The 18791-nt window shown below is 50.2% G+C and overlaps 1 protein-coding gene across 2 annotated transcripts; it reads left to right on the forward strand.

Annotated features, from left to right (window-relative positions):
- Positions 1 to 3610: 3610 nt before the first annotated feature.
- On the forward strand, positions 3611 to 17266 carry PRELP (proline and arginine rich end leucine rich repeat protein). Of its 2 annotated transcripts, none has more exons than XM_038585945.1 (3): positions 3611 to 3794; positions 11343 to 12322; positions 14697 to 17266. In XM_038585945.1, the coding sequence occupies exons 2-3, from the start codon at positions 11359 to 11361 to the stop codon at positions 14870 to 14872; spliced, it is 1140 nt and encodes a 379-aa protein (XP_038441873.1). In that variant the 5' UTR covers positions 3611 to 3794; positions 11343 to 11358; the 3' UTR covers positions 14873 to 17266. The 2 variants fall into 2 exon arrangements, with proteins under 2 accessions (XP_038441873.1, XP_038441872.1); XM_038585944.1 differs by having other exon boundaries at positions 3612 to 3804.
- Positions 17267 to 18791: the final 1525 nt, after the last annotated feature.

The raw sequence follows: 18791 nt of genomic DNA on the forward strand, positions 1-18791 counted from the left end.
AACATTTTTTTATAAGGTGAGTGACAGAGAATCTCTTTGTTCAACCCTCTTAAATGTGATGAAACAGACTCCCACTGAGCACCCAGGTTGTGCCAAACCCCCAGTGGGTGCTGTGGGTTATACATAATGAGAGGGACGCTGCCTCCAACCACCAGGAGCCCACTTACCCCAGGCAACCCCGACCCCCCAGGCTGGGTGGGGGAATAAGTGACCACAGGACTCCCACAGCCTCTCACCATCCCACACTTGCCAGGACCCCCAGTCACCCTATGCTCTGAGCCTCAGTTGGTGAGGGGTGAGGGTCCATCTTAGGGCCAGCCTCTGTGTGCCTGAGGACCACGGGGCAGTCTGAGCCAAAACTCCTCTGGGCCACAAGGCTCCTTCCTGGCAGAGGTTGAGGTAGGGCCGTGGGGAGGCAGGGAGGTAGGGAGTCTGATGGACTTCCTTCTGCATTTCGATGGAAAGGATCAGACACAGTTGTGCCTTTTCTTCTTGGACTGTGAGCATTCACTGCTTGTAACGAGATGGCAGTTACCACACGGGCCAAATAAGCACTGAGTTCTGAGACAGTTTCAACCTGGGTGGGAAGAGTGAGTGTGTCCAGGTCCTCTGTAAAGGTAGCTGTAGTCTGCCACACTGGACAGCTGCCTCCCTCTCCGTCTCTCCCAAATTTTCTGCTTCACACCTTCCCCTGACCAAGCTGCCCCAGCCCCTTCCTAGGAGCAAGCAACAGCATGTCCCAAGCCAACATGTCCCAACTTTTCACCACTTCCCCCAGTGTTGTCCTCACATCATCCTTGACATGGAAAGAGATAAATGCCTCCCTTGGGGCGAAGCTATACTACTTGGGGTCCCCAAGACTCTAGGAGAGGAAGCTCTTTCTGGAGGAGTCCCAGGATCTGGCTATATGAAGCCAGTAAACCACAAAATGCTCTCCCAGCTGATGTTTCCAATAATCCTTGAGCTATCCTGGGTGTGTCCTGGGCAGGACACAGGTTATTGCCCTAAACCTGCTCACCAACCAGCTAGAGTAGCAGAACTGAGAGGTTAGCCCAGGGTCCTGACCCCAGATCTCAGGTTCTCTTCACACTATTGCTGAAGGAGAACTCAGAGGTCACTTCGGACAACCTCACATTTTCAAATGATGAACTGAGGCCGGAGAGGGAGAGGGACATCTGCAAGGTCACACATCGTGTGAGAGGCAAAGCTAGGTCTGAAGAACCCAGCCACCTGTCTCCCATCTAGAGGTGAACCCTTGTGTCAACAGAATGAAAAAGGCAGGTTGCTTGAGACAACCTGCCACCTTCTCCCCTATAGCATCCCTGATTTGTCCCAACTCACTTCATTTCTCAGTTGCCGCCCCTTAGACCAGTGCTTGTGACCTCAAATATCTTGGAGAACAGGCAGGTATGTAACTGAGTGAGGTTATCTAGGCCATCAACTGAGACAAGATAACACAGAAGGATGGTGATTGTGTCCAACTGGGAAGTACTTTCTCTGCTTCAAATCCAATTTTTAAAAAATATCAATACTTTGAGGCCACTGGGTGGCTCAGTTGGTTGAATGTCAAACTCTTGTTTCAGCTCAAGTCACCATCTCTGGATGTGGGATCAAGCCTGCCACTGCCCCCCTGCACTCATGCTCTCTCCCTCTCTTGAATAAATAAATAAAATCTTTAAAAAAATCAATGCTTAAAAATATTCCAGTGGGTTTTGTGGGAATGAGGGGAACCAATAAAATAAGACGAGCCATGAGTTGGTGATTGCAGAAGCCGGGTGTTGGGTATATTGGGTTATTAATACTATTCTGTGTAAATGTGTATATGTTTTAAATGTGCCATAATAAAAAGGGTTTTTTGTTAATGTGCTATCAAAACACATGTTGGGTCCTCAAGCCATATTAGATCCACAGGCCTACAATTAGCAAACTCTACTCTTGACATTCTAGAATATTCCCCTAGCCATTTGTATGCTTCATTCTGATTCTCTCTGCAGAGCCTAGGATAGAGCAAATGAGGGAGGGTGGAAAGGACGAAGAGACACATTGGCTTGGCAGGGCTTGGAGTTGGCCATCGTCAATGAGCATAGACTCAGGGATGTGGATGGAACCCCATGAAAATAGATACAAGTCACACACACACTCACCCTGCACGATCTAGTGCCTCCCCTCACTCCCTGCCCACCCTCCCTGTGCCTCATGCACCTTGCTCATCTTTCTTGAACTCTGCTTACTACCTGCTACACAAAGGCAAACAAGCAAGTTGAAGGATCCGATGGGCTCCGGCTGCAGGAGGGGACATTATCCCATCTGGATGAAAAATAAAATGTGCAAGTGACCTGGCACATGCAGGCTAATGGGAATCTAGAGTTGTGCTGGCTTCCAGCAAGACCTCCCCAGCAGGGTGTGGAAGGCATGAGTTTTAGGATGGAAAGGGGGTAGGAGAGAAGGAGCGGGTTTTATTTTTCCTTCTCCATTGCTTAGGCTGACTCGCAGGCACCATCATCTCTCTCCTAAACCCAGTCATCTTCCTGGTTTATAAAGTGCCCTCCCATTTATGACATCACTGAACCTTACCAACCCTGTGAGGTTGGTATCATCCCATATTATACATGAGGACATGGAGGTTCCACATTATCGACTGACTTGCCCAAGATAGCACAGCTTATAAGTGGTGGAACCCAGGGATGCTGACCCTAATGTCAGCACTGATTTTTCAAGTAATCACTTGGGGTGCCTGGGGTGACAGGAAGTTTTTCTGGGCACTACTTAATTGCAAATATGTTGCAGCTTTTTAATTAAGGAGGATTGTTGGAGGTGTCTTCTGAGATGACATGGACAAGGGGCATTTGGATTTCCTCATGTACCTTGTGTGAGGACCATATAGCCCCCAAATCTCTCCTGAGTGCAAGATGTTTGGAGAAGTTGAAAGAAGACACTGATTTTGTCCACATGAGCTAGAGACAGAGACTTTGGATCTTACGTCAAACCTGAATTCTGTCTGCCTTTGCTGTGTGACCCTCAGGCCAGACCTTTCCCTCTCTGGTCCTCAGAGCATCCCTCCAGCAACCAAACCAAAGCCATCTCCCTGACAGCTCACTGCACAGCAAGACTCCACTCCCTTGTCACCCTCCTAGAGAAGGCGAGGAAGGGCAGGATGGTCACTGCTCAGAGGAAACATCCCACACCCCTCACTGGCTTAGGAATGTAACACCAGGGAAGTGATGGGCATCAGAAGCCTGGCGACTGTGAGGAGGAGGAATGAAACAGGCTCGGGCTGGACCCAGCTTTGCAGCTCTGGCCTGTACAAAAGCTGCTTTTCACGCCTTTTTCCTCTGTTAATTTGGCTTGTTTTCCAAACACAGGTCAAACAATCTCCCCCCAGAAACAGAAGCAGCAGAAGGAAATGTTATTAAAAAACGGTCCGTTAGTGGGCATGGTGTGTGGACGAAGTCTTTGGGAGTTTTTGGCTGCCAAATAAAGACTTTATTGTTGTCATTCCTCCGTTCCCAAGCTCCCTCTCTCCCTCTCTCTCCCCCTCCTCCCTCCTCCCTCCCTCCCCTCTTCCCTCCTCCTTCCCCTCCCTCCCTACAATCTGCCTGTCCCTCCCCCTAACCTAACCTCCCCACCCTACTAGGATCTGGGAGAAGAAAAGCCAGGCAAATACAAGCACGCAGGCACCACTGGGAGGTTAGAACTTCTAGCCGGCTCTCTGCTGCCACAGCCCCACCGAAGGGTGGGGGAGGAAGAGGGGGAGCCTTGCCCGGGACTAAACCCACAGCTGAGAGGACAGGCAGGTGTGTGCAGGTAAGCCCAGGGGGAGATGGGGGAGACCCCTTCCCCAGAAGGCTTCCTCCTACTCTGTCCAACCAACCTTATTGATCTGGTCTCCATCTCCTTCCTTCCTTCCTTCCTTCCTTCCTTCCTTCCTTCCTTCCTTCCTTCCTTCCTTCCTTCCTCCCAGCCTTTCTCCTTTCAAGTGAGCCCCAATGAGCTCTTCCACATTTCTCCTGCACCCTCCTCCTCTACCTTCTCTCTCTCATTCTATGCCCATGTATTTGCTTGATGCAAAAATTAAACTTTCTTGGTTCAGTTGTTTGCTGTGGCACAGGAAGTTATACTGCGCACAGTATTCTACACAGCAGGTGTTTCTATGGAAACCTGACTCTAGAATCCACTTCTTTGCACCCTTCACGTATTGTCACACACCGCCACAAGGGCACCCACACGTCACAGAGGGGCTGCATTTTCGCAAGACATGCACACACACACACACACACACACACACACACACGATATGAGGATGTCCTGTCCGTTTACCTCCACTCTCTGACTGCATACGACAAGCAGAGCTAGAGCACACAGAGACTGGCTGCCAGCAGACAGACAGACAGACAGACACACGCGCGCGCGCGCGCGCACACACACACACACGATCCATCTTGTCTCTCACACTTTCACATGCCTCCCCAGCTGGAAGAGCAAAAAGAAAGTGAGTCTTCCCACTGAGATGGGAGAGCCAAAAGAAAACCATGTGTCCTGATTTGAGGCTGAGAGGGAGGAGATGAACCCAGCAAGCGCTGGAAGGGTTTTTTCATTCTTTAGAACTTAATTGGGTAGGAGGGAGAAAAAAAGCGCCTTTCTAACCTGCACAGTATCTTCCCATTAGCTCTGAATGTCCCTCTCTGGTCCAAACCACTTGGCTTTTGGGAAGAAAGGGAAAAAAGCATCCCAGCTTCCAAGACTTGGAGGTCCTGATTCCCGGCACTGGGGGCAGCTCATTTATTTTTTTCTACAGGCAGCCAGAAAACTTCTCTTTTTAAACCAATTTCAAAATCATCCCAGGTTGATAAGGTGTCCTTGTGGCAAAAAGATAGTAATTCCTTAGTCAGGGAGGGGGAAGCCAAAGTGGATGATTGAATGGGGCTCCTTTCCAAGTAGCCCCATCATCCCCCCAACTTCTTAAATTCTGCAACAGCAGAGGGAGTGCTGTGCCAGGGCAGGTAGGGGTGGGCAGCTCTCGGTCGCCAAATGTGGTTGATCTTCAAAATCACCTGGGAGCAAGGTGGGGGATAAGGGAAGTTACTAAAAATATAGATTTCTGGACCCCTCACTCTGCTCCTTCCAGATGGAGCCCAGTAATCTATTGTTTAATGCTTGAGGGGCTCCTGATGGTCAGCCAGGGTTTGAGCACCTGAATCAGGGGCTTGAGAGACACCCATGTGGGGACTGAAGAGCCCAGGACTCAAGGCAGTATGAGCTAGGCAGAAGGACTGTATGGTTTCCTGGACAAGAATTGTCTGGTGGAGGAGTTCCAGAGTGTCCTTGGAGTAGGAACAAGCCACCTGAAGGAATAGAGAAGATGTCCAGTAGGCCCTCCTCTACCTTTTCCCCACAAGCACCAGCAACTGCATCATCAGGCATATCTCAGAAAATTCCCCCAAGATAGCTCCAAAGAGCTTCTGTTTCCTCTCACTTGCCAATCTGCCTTACGCTGGGCACTGGACTGGGCTCTTCCCCATTCCCTCTATATCCCCTCTCCCCCTGCCTGATAGCTGTCTGTCCTGATGTGCACAGAGAGAGGTCGGACTAAACACCAAGCTCTGTGCTCCCCCTTCACCTCCCTGGTGGGCAGCCTCATTTATTGGGCCTGCGAGGGAAGCATGTCAAGACTAGAAGGGGGCAGAAAAGCCAGGTGCAAAAGGTTGGGAAGGGAAGTCATAGATCACAGGGGTCTCCAGAGCCAGCTGAGGAAGTGAGCAAGCATCCCCTTACCTGCTACAGAAAGGCTTCAGGTGGGGTTAGTGAATTGGAAAGACAAAGTGAGCCTTCTCCCAGGTAGCTGGAGGCTCCTATGGTCTCTCCAACTAGTTGGTTCTAAGACCCAAGTGTGGCCTCGCAGGCCCCACAGGGAGGAGGCTGCTTTGTGTGTGGAAGAGCTGGAGGAAATATGGGAGCCAGTACCCACCTACAAGAATCCCTACCTTTGAGTGGAGAGCAGGTCTGCCCTCTGGCCAAGTTAAAGGAAAAGAGACCCCCATTACTTTGAAAATATGTCACCAACAGCTTAACATTCACTAAGCACTCACTTTAACCACATCTACTCATTTAGCCCTCAAAACCATCGGATATGAAGGTGTTAATATGCCTGCTTTACAGATGAGGACACTAGAGCTGAGTAGAGGTAGGTTTGCCCAAGCTCTCCAGCTAAGCAGGGTTGGAACCCTGATCTATGAGTACTCAAGGCATCGGACAGATTCTTCCAGACTTTTTTCAGGGATTGGAGATACTGAGGGATGGAGGCAGAATGAAGGATATGGTGAGGAGACAGGCTGTCAGAGGAGGACAGCCATCTCACCCCATTTCGTCCCTGGGTCCTCAGAATGGAAAACGTGCTCTTCTGGACTAGTGGCCTCAGGCCAGAAAAACTTCATTCTGTTTACACTTTGCCTTGTGGTAGACACTGGGGAGACAGATGGTCTCTCCATAATAGTGTTATATTTATTTTTAGGATTTTTTAAATCTGTGGTTCATTTTAAAGTTGTTTATCACACTTGTTTCTGACAACAACTGAGTGAGGAATATAGGGATGGGGAAGATTTGTTATCCGTTTTACAGGTAAGGAAACTGATGCTGAAGACAGGCTGAGAAACCTCATCCCCTGTCTAGCATGTACCATAAAGCTCTCTTGCCACCACCCCTGTCAGGCTCACCCTTATACTGATTCACCCCACAGGAAAGGGACAGCTCCATCAACAGTGTGTTGAATTCACCATGCCTCCTTATCAGCCCTTTTGTTAGCTGAAGACATGAGGGGCCCCTTGAAAGGAGCTCAGGCAGCCTGGTCGGGGAGAGTGGCTGTCTCAACTCCTCGGCTAACAAATGACCACCTGATTCTCCTGGCTTCCAACCTCCTTCTGGGCTTTAGGAAGAGACAAAGGAAGCAGGACAGCTTTCAGAAGTCTGACTTTAGACAGAAAGAAGGGAACAAAGAAAGAGGGTCATCCTAATGTCCATGGATGTGCCTCTGGGGCCAGGGGCAGCCCCATTCCCCACGACAGGGTCACTGGCTGACTTAAGCTGTGAAGGCTTAGGGGTGACCAAGTAGGCAGGAAATATGACAAGAACAAGACTACCAGTGAGTACAGTTGACCTTTGGAAAAGCACAGGGCTTAGGGGTGCCAACCCTCACAACACAGTCAAAAATCTGCAATATAACTGTTGATTCCCCCAAAACCTACTAATAGGCTGCCATTGGCCAGAAGCTTAACCAATAACATCAACAGTGAATTACCACATATTTTGTATGTTCTACATATTATACACCGTATTCTTACAAGAAGTAAGCTAGAGAAAAGAAACGTGATTTTAAAAATCATAAGGAAAAGAAAACACATTTATAGGACTGTACATGTATTTATTGAAAAATATCTGCATATAAGTGGACCCATGATATTCAGACCCATGTTGTTCCAGGGTCAACTATAGAGTGAAATAATCTTTCTTCAACCCTGGGAGACACACCCAACCTTACTCCCAGCCCAACCCCAACCCCAGACTCTCCATGCCAAGTCAATTAGCCTTAAACTTGCTCATAGTGACTTGACAAATCCATGCGAACTTCAGCACAGCCCTGCCCTGAGCCTCAACCTTGCATTAGTCCTGGTGTTCAAGCCTTAATGAGTGAATTCATGAACTAGGTAGGGATGAGGGCTGTCTCACTTTAAAAATCAGTCTCCCTAGAGGATCTGCTCTTTTATAAATACATAGGTGAATAAATGAAACCCCTGCCATTTGTAGAGATTTTATGCTCTACCACACGCCTTCGTGCGTGTGATCTCATTGCATCTTAATAAATGAGGAGCCTGGGATGGAGGGTGAGAGTCAGGATTTAAGCCCAGATCTCCAACACTTGGAACGGAAATTTGAACTGAGAACTCTCATAGGAAATGTTCTGAAGTAGTGAGTGGACATTGGGTTGGGCTTTGCCCTCATGGAGCAGCAGCTCTCAAGAGCCCATGCTGGGGCATGGAGCTGGGTGAGGTTTAGTGGTTGTTGCTGGTCTGCAGGAGCCTGAGGACTGCTAGTGAGCACCACCCAGCAGAAAGCTGGGAGTGGGGTGGGGAGGTATGCCTGCAAAGACATATGAAATGTAAAAATCACACACACTCATGACCCAACCTAAGGGAGTTTATGATTGGATGGAAGGCTCTGGAAGGCAGAAGCATAAGAAAATGTGACTTTGGGCTTTATGGCGGGGGGTGGGGGGGAGCAGTTGTGACTCCCCTTGGAGTCCAGGGGCCTCCACTTGGTCACACAGATTCTGCTTTCAGGGACTTAGGGCATCGCTGAGTATTGCCAGAGCAATAGCTGTGCTGTCAGGACCTCCCCTCTGGACAGTCAGGCTCCAGCATGAAGAGGCGTTGCCCAGTGAAAAAAGCCTTAGAAATGAACTCTATTTTCTCAAGAAAGAAGCATGGGATCTGGCGTGTGCACACACATACACACACACATACATACCCACAGCAGAGAGTGGTTGAGCCCTGGGGCTCAGATAAGGGGAGCTGAACAGATGCAGTGTTTCTCCATGGACTGAGGGTAGAGAACTTTTCCTCCGAAAGCTCCTAGTGGTTCTGAGCGGAGCTTGGCCAGTCTCAGAGGTTTGGAATGTAAAAGGGTCAGGAGGTCAGTGGGGGTTGGGGTTGGAGGGTGGCAGGGAAGATAAGAGGAGTTCCCAAAGGGTCCGGTGCAGGAGCTGGGGATGAGGAGGACTTGTGCTCACTGTGGACAGAAGGAGCAGGAGGCTAGCCTGTGAGCCTGCCCTCCTAACTGTGAGCACCAGGGCTGCCCAGTCCCCCAGCTACCCAGAAATACCGGGGAGCAAAGGCCAGCTGCCCCGTCAGTGAGCCACACAGAGCCACCCTTGCTGTAAGTGCTAGACACGTGTTACTTGCTTAACTCGAGGTCTAATATCTAGGCAGATGCTTTTGATGACAAAGGCAAGGAAGGGAAATGGGGGAGCTCACAGCCAGTGCTGGGGAGCCTCCCTGAAGCAGGGCTTCATATCCTGAGAGATTTTATGTTTACTTCTGGCTCTCAGGTGATCAGAAAATAAAGAAATGCCCAAATAAATAGGGTCGGAAAAATTGGGGCTCTTAAAAATGTTTGCATTCAGTATACTAATGCTTTAACAACCCCTTAAAGTGTATATGTCTGTGCTATTTTCGAGAAAATTACAGGACTTATGAAATACTAATTCATAGTTTCCCAATCCTGAGTGGTGTGGGGCCCGGTAACAAGATGGGAGTTTACAATGAATGTCCGCTCTTTTCAGCCCTTGTGGGACTGTTGGATCCTCAGCTGGAGGTAAAGCCAAGATTCTAACTGCACGGTTCTTCTTTCTGATGAGAGGCCCAAGAAAATGGACCTGGTGGACCCCCTCAGAGAGGCCTGCCTGGGGAGAGACCCCCTTAGAGGGAGGTAGGGAAGCAATAGAGGCTGCAGGGCAATCTCTTCCTTCCTTTCCTCCCATCTTCAGAGTACTATGTGGACATGGGTTTGCTTATGTGCACGCATGTGTGTGTGCATGAAAGAGAGAGCTGGCTAGGTGTCAAGGGTGTGTGTGTATGAAAGGTGCAGGGAGACCCCCTTCTTCCCCTTGGAGTTGAGCTCCGCCCTCTCTCCCGTTTCTTGTCACATTCAATGCCTCCGGAGCATCAGGCCTGGGACTAAGCAGCTGGTGAGAGGCCTCTATCCTCTTCCTTTGAGCAGAGCCAGAAAGAAGCATGCAAGGGAGGAGTGTAAGTGGATGTGGGCTCAAAGGAAAGACAGTGATAGTCCTGGCACAGAGGCAGGCAGGCAGGATCCCAGGGTCCAGATGCAGCTGGGGACACACTGTGGCCTGCTCTAGGTCAGAGAATCTCAGGAAGCCTGCATCTCTGGGCCCCAGACCACCACCTCATGAGGAAGCAGTAAGGAGGCTAGGGGAAGTGTTGTGGGAACAGAGAACCTGGCTGTAGACCAGAGGGGAGAGTCATAGGACTGGTGGGCCCTGTGGAGGAGGCGGTGTGAGGGGAGGAAGCTGGTGGGAGCTGCCACTCTGTCTGCAGCCCTGATCCTATTGCTATTTCTCCAGCTTAATTCAACTCAATCCACATGACCCTATCTGAAGAGTCACCAGAGCCACTGGGGAGCCTGACCCCAATATAGCCTTCAGTGACCTATTCCACTATGTCACAGAGGCAGGCAGGAAATTTTTCTTCATAGCCAGTCTCAACACCAACAACTGCCATGGATATGGGGGCAGTGATACCAAGTCAGAAGAAATGAAAGTGATTTCCCCACAGCTTTTGATCCCTTCCCTGTTTATTTTCACAGGAGCCTTCACATCTGGGGAGAAATTCTTGGTATGCCTCTTGCTGGCAAAGACCAGCTTTCCCTGAGCTGAGCACAGAGCTGAGGAGTAAGCAGGGGCAGACACCAGACACAAGTGTGTCCACAGCTCTTTCCTTCCTTTCCAGGACCTCCACAAGCCCTGCTCTGGAAAGCAGGAGGCCTGGGTTTCTGTCCCAGGATTGGTGTTCAACAGCTTCCTGGCCTTGGCAAGCCATTCCACCCCTCCGGGACTCAATTTCTGTAAACAGTAGAATCTGGGCTTGATTGGTGAATTTCAAACCGTTTTTAGCAATGCAGCTCTTCTTTCAAATACATGCTTTGGTCAAACCTCTATATATAACAAATTTAAAAACACAGAGCCAAAAAAATAAATTAAATAAAATAAAAATTAAAAAAAAGAAATAAAACAACAACAACAACAACAAAACACAGAGCCACTCAGGTTGGCTCAGGGGTGAGTTGGAGGTGCCCCAGGGCCACCCACTAGTTTTCCCTCCCTCAGGGGGCTCCACATATCAGGGCACAGTCTGAAAACCATTGAATCATAGGATCTCTTAGGATCCTTCCAGATGTACCACTTAGGCCTCTATGGTTCACGTATCCTAACATCCCCCTTCTAGGAACAGGGGTGATTTGTTCATGCTGCAAGTGGGGAGACCAAGCACTAGAGAGGTTAATGGTCTTCTCCAGCAAGCCCCAGAGCTCCTGATTTTCAGTCAATGTGCCTTCTGCCAGGATGTCTCACCCTCCCAGAGCTGGCTAGGCATGTAGGCTGGGGGTCCAAACCCTCAAGTCCTTGTTATTTTTACCTCCTGGATATGGGCAGACAAAGAGAGGCTTCAACAGGTCTCTCTCACTGGAGCTCGTCCTGGCCAACACTAGTGCCAAGACAGAGCCTTTAATTATGGAGGCCCAGAAGGTTAATGACTTCGTGTGTCTCCTCCCTGCAGGTGTGTCACCTGGATCATGAGGTCATCCCTCTGCTGGCTCCTCCCACTTCTCCTCATCTTGGCCTCAGTGGCCCAAGGCCAGCTAACAAGACGACCAAGACCCAGACCCAGACCCAGGCCCAGACCCAGGCCTACACCCAGCTTTTCTCAGCCCTATGAGCCACCGGAGCCTACAGACCTGCCCCCTCCCCTCCCACCAGGTCCTCCCTCTATCTTCCCCGACTGCCCCCGGGAATGCTACTGCCCCTCTGATTTCCCGTCTGCCCTCTACTGTGACAGCCGCAACCTCCGAAAGGTCCCTATCATCCCACCCCGCATCCATTACCTCTATCTGCAGAACAACTTCATAACTGAGCTCCCAGTGGAGTCCTTCCAAAATGCCACAGGCCTGAGGTGGATCAACCTGGATAACAACCGAATTCGCAAGATAGACCAGAAGGTACTGGAGAAACTACCCAGTCTAGTATTCCTCTACATGGAGAAGAACCAGCTGGAAGAGGTGCCCTCGGCCTTGCCCCGGAACCTGGAGCAGCTGAGGCTGAGCCAGAACCAGATCTCCAGAATCCCACCCGGCGTCTTCAGCAAGCTGGACAGCCTGCTGCTCCTGGATCTCCAACACAACAAGCTGAGTGATGGTGTCTTCAAGCCTGACACCTTCCAAGGCCTCAAGAACCTCATGCAACTCAACCTGGCTCACAACATCCTGAGAAAGATGCCACCCAAGGTGCCTGCAGCCATTCACCAGCTCTACCTGGACAGCAACAAGATTGAGACCATCCCCAATGGATACTTCAAGGGCTTCCCCAACCTTGCCTTCATTCGCCTTAACTACAACAGGCTGTCAGACAGGGGGCTCCCCAAGAACTCCTTCAACATCTCCAACCTGCTGGTGCTCCATCTGTCCCACAACAAGATCAGCAGTGTGCCTGCCATCAACAACAAGCTGGAACACCTGTATCTCAACAACAACAGCATAGAGAGTGAGTGGGGGCAGGGCAGGGCCATGGCCAGAGAAGTGGAGGCTCTTATTGTCTCAATCCTTTCTAGGAGTTTGGGCCGGGGTGGGGGGTGTAGAACAAAATAGCACCCAGTCTGGCATTGGACTTCAAACCTTGACCTTGCCCCTTACTATCTGTGTGACCTTGAACAGATATTTTACCTCTGCCACGTTTTCTCATCTGTAAAATGAGAACGGGAACAATGCCTTCTGTCACAAAGTTGATATGAGGATTTAACAGGGTAATACGGATAAAGTGCCCAGAATACCATGCTTGAAGGATAACGGCTTTTCCTCCTCTGTCCCTTCTTGTCAGCCCCAGCTTCTCTGCCCTCCAGATCTACAGGTAGACATGGAATGTAGTCCTGGACATTCTCACGAAAGCAGAACAGTAACGTGTTCTGACTATCACTACTCTGAGATGTCCTGGGTCTGTCCCTTGCACAAGCTGGCAGCTGTGAGAGGAAGGCTGAGCCTAGGTTTTGGAGAATCTCTAAAAGACGTACACAGAAAGGCAGCTCAGGATAGGCAGCTGGTACAAATGCAGCAGCCAGAGAAACACGCCAGTGTACAGGCGCTTTCTGAACCTAGCTGCAAGGCTGGAATATTCAATCATATAAGATAGTACATTTAAGGCAGAATTTGCCCAAACTACATTTATAGGATCCTGAGCTTGGGGGAAAAATTGCAGCCCAGAAGAAAGGGCTGGAAGTCCCAGTTTGGCTCTGAGCAAAGCATTAACAGAAAACTTGAAAAACAAGAGAGAATATCTGGTCCTCAAAAAAAAACCAGGTTCCATCCACAACAGGAATTTACAGCTCTAGGGTTGCAGGGAACCAAGGGGAAAGGGCAGCAACCCTAAGATAATATTAGGAATCCCCAGTTTCCAAACCAAAGAATGAGAAGATTGTTGAGTTTCTACAATCTTGAAACAAATGGATGGGAGAACAGGCTTATTCATTCATCTGGGATAATTACGTGAAGTAGGGGAAGGCTTTTTTTTTAAGCTGGCAAAAAGCAAATTCTGGAAAAGGGGAAACTAATTTTATCCTGCAGGTAGTAAACTGATGGAAAGTATTACCCTAAAAGCTAGATGAGCCGAAAATCCAGGCAGAAAGAATACCTTACTCAGAGCACCTGGGTGACTCAGTTGGTTGGGTATCTGCCTTTGGGGTTGGATCCCTGCTCAGTGCAGAGCCTGCTTCTTCCTCACCCTCTGCCTGCCACTCCACCTGCTTGTGCTCTCTCTCTCACTGTCAAATAAATAAATTAAATCCTAAGAATCACGTTACTCAGTGGCCAGCAGGTCTCCATCAGTGTGTGGAAGGGTAGGCTGCTAGGGTACATCCAGCTTTTTAAGGCTGAAGTCAGAAAAATCCCCCCCCCCCCGTGTATATCCCCTGCGCCCCACCTGTCTCCTGTGTCACCGATGGACAGAGTGGGCAGAGCTGGCCCTAGATCAGCTAACCGTGTTCTCAGCAATGACCTTAATGCTGCCAACTTCCCTGTCCTTTACAGCCTGTAAAATGCCTTTGCCAATATTCTCTCATCTGAAGTGAGGGACAGGTACCCCTCCCACCATTTCACAGATTTGAGAACTGAATGTCAAGGTGGTAAGGTGACAGTCCAAAAAGTCACAGTGGTCATAAGAACAAAATCCACCTAAGTCAGGGCTCTTTCTGCTACTCCAATGATGGACAGAGAGGAAGAAGACCAAGAAGGAGAAGAACATCACTAACAATGCTGATCCCCCAACGCTGATGAAAGAGGCAAGGTTGAGGGGGAATAAGAAATTCATTCAGAAGATGACATCATTTCACGTGACATCATCTCACCAGAGGTGAAGGAGAAAGTGGAATCTCGCTTTCCATTTGAAAGTCTACCACAAATTGGCTCCTGCTGAGCTGCCCGGCTTCTCTCTCCAGTACAGCTCACTGTGCTTTTACTACTCCTGGGTTCTGCCATGAGCTCTGCTGCCCCTACAACTTCCTTCAAATAGGAGGTCACTCTAGCAAACACCAACCCCCACGTCTCCACCCTGCTGTGGCCCCACCTGTCTTTGAAGGTCCAGCTCACAGTTTACTTCCTCTGTGACTCCACAGAGTGAATTTCCAATAGTAATGGTTGATTGGTTCTGACTTAATTCATTCTACAAACAAGTAAAGTAAACCTGGGGGTGGGCAGGCTTGACTCAACCTCGGTGGCACATTCCCAAGGTCAGCCAGTTCCAGAGAAGAGAACTCAAATGCTTATCATCAATTGTCCGCCCCCTTCTCCTTCCTCATCTTTGCCTCCAGCCCCATCTGTCCCAACCCCCACCCACCCTACCTGCTGACCTCTCCCTTCTTTCTCCACAGAAATCAATGGGACCCAGATCTGCCCCAACAACCTAGTTGCCTTCCATGACTTCTCCTCAGATCTGGAGAATGTGCCACACCTCCGCTACCTGCGGCTGGATGGGAACCACCTGAAGCCGCCCATCCCGCTGGACCTCATGATGTGCTTCCGCCTGCTGCAGTCCGTGGTCATTTAGGCCTTACTCTGCCACCCAGATCTCCTCTGACCACACTTGAATGCTGGTGGCCCGGGTGCCTGTGCCCACCATTCGTGTTCTTTATCTTCCTTTCTCATTGCCGGCTTTGTCTTTCTCATCCCATCTTCCCAAGGCAGGAACTAGCCACATACTCTGCTGCACCTGCAGCTTCTAGAGCAAGACGTCTAAGGGCTTGATTTGGTTCAGCCAGCTCAAAGACACCCACTGCACACCCACACTTCTGGCACCAGAAGCATAGATGTGTGTCTAAAGACAACTTCTTCTCTCTCCTCCTCTCACTCCTGGGGTAAGTCGGGGCCATGGGCTGATATCTGGAACTTGGTCCTGGCCAAAACAAGGAGAAGGTGGTCAGGAGCAGCCCAGAGGTGAGGTTTTGGAAAGTCCTGCTGCAGACTCCACCATCATAGGCAGCTATGGCCCAAACGGGCCCCTTAGCCACAGATCACACCTTCTAAAACTGCTGCTCCACCGACCTGTTCACTGGCACCAGACGTTGCACTGGCTCCCTACCAGCCCGGGTTCTCCAGCAAGGAAGTGTAAGAGAGTGGCTGAAGGATGGTGGAGGGTCAGGGTTCCTCACGAGGACCTGCATCTGGCAGTCTCTTCACAGGGATAGCTGAGCCTCTTCTGCTCAAGAGTAAGAGCAGGAAGGAGCAGTCCAGGAGAAGAACAGCTCCAGGAACTAGGGATCAGCCAATGGAGGAGGCGTTGGCAGTCAGAGCCCTGGGGATGGGCCCCTGTGGGTGCAGAGAGATCTTGCAGCCCCCTTGCCAGTCTGGACAAGAGGCCTGATGCCCTGAGCAACACAGTATCCATAGTGAGGGGTACAGAGCCACCAGCCCACCCCACCATCTGTTCTCTATCAATGTGGTGGCCCAATCCTGTCCAAAGCCCGGAAGCAGTTCCTGAGAAAGTGCTCTCAAAGGGGTGGAGCCCCCGGGGTAGAAGCCCGTTGCACCGTGCACAGCCGGGCTTCCCGGTCTAAGGCAGATGCATCAGTGACACCTGGTGGCTGGTACAGGCCACAGCTGGCTCCTGTCTTCTTGCCTGTCTTCAGGATGGTTTTACAAGGTTAAGGAGCTGGCCTCAGGTTCCAGCTTGAAGAGCCATGGGTCATGTGTGTGGTGTCTCCTCTGGGGTGTACAGGGTGCAAAGGTACTGGTGGCCTTGAGGCTGGGGGGTGGGGGGCTGGTTCCCATCACAAGTGAGCACAAATGGGAACCTTCAGGAACCCAGGTGAGGATGTAGTTTCTTCCTGTGTGCTGTCTGACCTTGTGGTCCCTCTAACTTCTGCCCCCACATCTGGATCCCAGATCTCTCCAGCATTCACAGTCTGGTCTGTGGCTCCACTCCTTAAACCACACTCGAATTATCTACTATCCCTGCTGCCACTTGCAGTAAGTTATTCCCTATATGGACCATCCCTCCCCTTGAAGATCCACCACCCCACCCCACCTGGGCCAGGTGAGTGGCTTGGCAGGCCTCCAAGCAGAGCCTGGGTCCCATGAGCCTGGGCTCATTCATCTTCATTCCTCTAGGGAATGTTGCCCCTCTATAGCTCCCTAGAGTATATGTTGGGGAGTGGGGGGGAGGTGGATGCTCTAGAAATAAGTAGGACACAGTGCCCACCCTCGTTAGGCTGAGAAACATTCCAGGGATTTTTAAGAAATTAGGTTAAGCTAGGACCCTAACCTCAAGAAATTCCCACAGAAGTCTCTCTCCTTTCTCTTTTGCTCATTTACAGAAAACAGGGTCCATTTCCCCTTAACGTCTTTCCCCATGCCCCACTCTAGCTGCCCATCCTTCCCAGCTACTGCTGGTTTCTCCAAGGCTCCTGTTGAAAGTCAATATATTATTGTGGCTGTAAGCAACCTGGTGCTAAAGCCTGGATAAGCCCCCACTTCTGCACCAAACTCGCACTTTGCAATCTCTGCCCCTCGGACGAGGCCCTCAGGGGAGCACAGCTCCTGGGGTCCCTTGAGGGCAGGGGGCATTTCTGCTCCTGCAAAATCTAAACTGTTTTGTTTCAGCAGCAAAACAAACACCATCATCCCATTGCCCCATCTAGATGCAGTCTGCTTCCGCGTTGCTCCCTGCGGCTGTAAGCCAGAGGGGATTCAGGGGAAGTTCACTTTACAGCAAATCCCCTGCTCCCCTCTGCCCAGTGCTGACGGAAGCCCCTCCTCCATAAGCAAGTTCATTCTTTCAGTGCCATTGGCATCTACATAGACAGGTGTGAGAGTAGATGTGTAGGTTACTCTACATGTATCTGTTCTTTCTTCAAAACCATGTTAACTTTGTGAAACGACTTTTACACTCCAACACGCTTTACAGCAGAAGAAATAAAGGAATATGAAAAATATCCTGCTTGAACTTGACAGTGTGAACAAGTTGAGAATACCTTGAAGTTATCTTGCTACCCCTCTCCCCCCCACACACCACCCCCCACCTCTTACCTGGCTCCAAGGAGGTGGATGGAGAAAGGCTCTGCTTCCTAAGAAACTCTTAAGAAAACAATTCCAAAGTCTTTCCTTGGCAAATTTACCCTGAATCACAACTGTCATGAAAAATTCTTCCTAAAGTCAGATCAGAGATCTGATAGCTACATTTGAAGCCCAGAGGCTCAGAGTCTTTCAAACCACAGATATCAAATTGTTGAGGGTCTCCAAAACGCTCATCTGGAGCCAGATTCAGAGAGACACAGAATAATTCTCCACCAAGTGGAGCTTACAATCCAGCTCCAGAGCCACAGCAGGAAAGACAAATTAGTGACAGAACCGCAACCAGGGCGAAGAGCAAAGTCCTACAGGCCATGCGGAAGCGCATGAACCAGGTGCCCGGAAGTCTGTCTTCAGGCAGAAGGTCGATTCCAGAAGTGGGTTTATGGGCCCCTCAGTCTACACCATTTTCTTTAGAATGAAAACTGCCCGATGCTGCCCTACTGCTCCCACTGTGCCTCCTTAATACCTGCTTTAGTTCAACTCAGCAGGTTTTCAGTGGACATCGACTGTGTGCAAGGTTGCCAGCTAAGAATTCAAAGAGAGGTAATATCCTTGTCTGTACCCTTGAGGAATTCTTAGCTTGGGAAAGGGGAAAGTCCGTGGAGTAATCCCGCATCCTGAGTGTGTAGTAACGCAGCATACAAAGAGCGTGGTGGAGAGGTCCTCTACCCCCGTGGAGGGACACCAGAATGATTCCTAACATTTGAGCTGGATCTTCAGGTGAGGGAAGGAGAGGGAAAAAAGCATATAACCAGGAGCTGAAACAGCATGAGCCAAAAGGGAGTATACCCTGCAATTGTGTGTGTGTGTGTGTGTGTGTGTGTGTGCACACGCCTGAGGAAGACAGAGGAATGTGTTTAGGTTACAGAGTTATGTGGCTACAAGCCCTCAGCAGGGAATATATCCCTGTCGTCCAAAAAGCAGGAGGGTTCCTGAAATTTCCAAGCCTGCCCAAGAAAGGGGCAGCAACAGGGTCAGCTGGCCAGACTCCTGTCCCCACAGCCTGCCACCTCCTTTCCATCAGCAGGCCTTGTGCTTCTCCTAATGAGACACAGGGATTAGAAGGGCACCTGCACCTCAGGCGCCCTTGTGTGTGCTCCCAGGATGCTGAGCTGCATGCCACAATGGCATGATGGTTAGTGGGTTCCCACACAGGTCACACATGCGTGCCATGGACAGTCCCCAGTCTCCATAGGAACTAGAGCATGTGACGGCCAAGCTTGTAAATGTGAGAGTAGAAGCTGGGAGAGGGTCTGAGAAGTGACTTCTGCTTCAAAGGGGCTCTTTCCTAGGGTGCAGGGGAGCCTGTGCATGCACCCTAGAGGAGACTGGCTGTGCCTGTGGCCTGCAGAGCTTGAAAAGGCGTGGGGGGAGGACCATTTGAAGTGCTTGTTGCT

Source organism: Canis lupus, chromosome 38 (assembly GCF_011100685.1).
Source record: "Canis lupus familiaris isolate Mischka breed German Shepherd chromosome 38, alternate assembly UU_Cfam_GSD_1.0, whole genome shotgun sequence".
Taxonomy (NCBI): Eukaryota; Metazoa; Chordata; class Mammalia; order Carnivora; family Canidae; genus Canis; species Canis lupus.

Coding starts and splice junctions, on each gene's coding strand:
- PRELP (XM_038585945.1), top strand. CDS start 11,359: ATGAGGTCATCCCTCTGCTGGCTCCTCCCACTTCTCCTCATCTTGGCC. Junction 12,323..14,696: donor CAACAACAACAGCATAGAGA/GTGAGTGGGGGC, acceptor CTTTCTCCACAG/AAATCAATGGGACCCAGATC.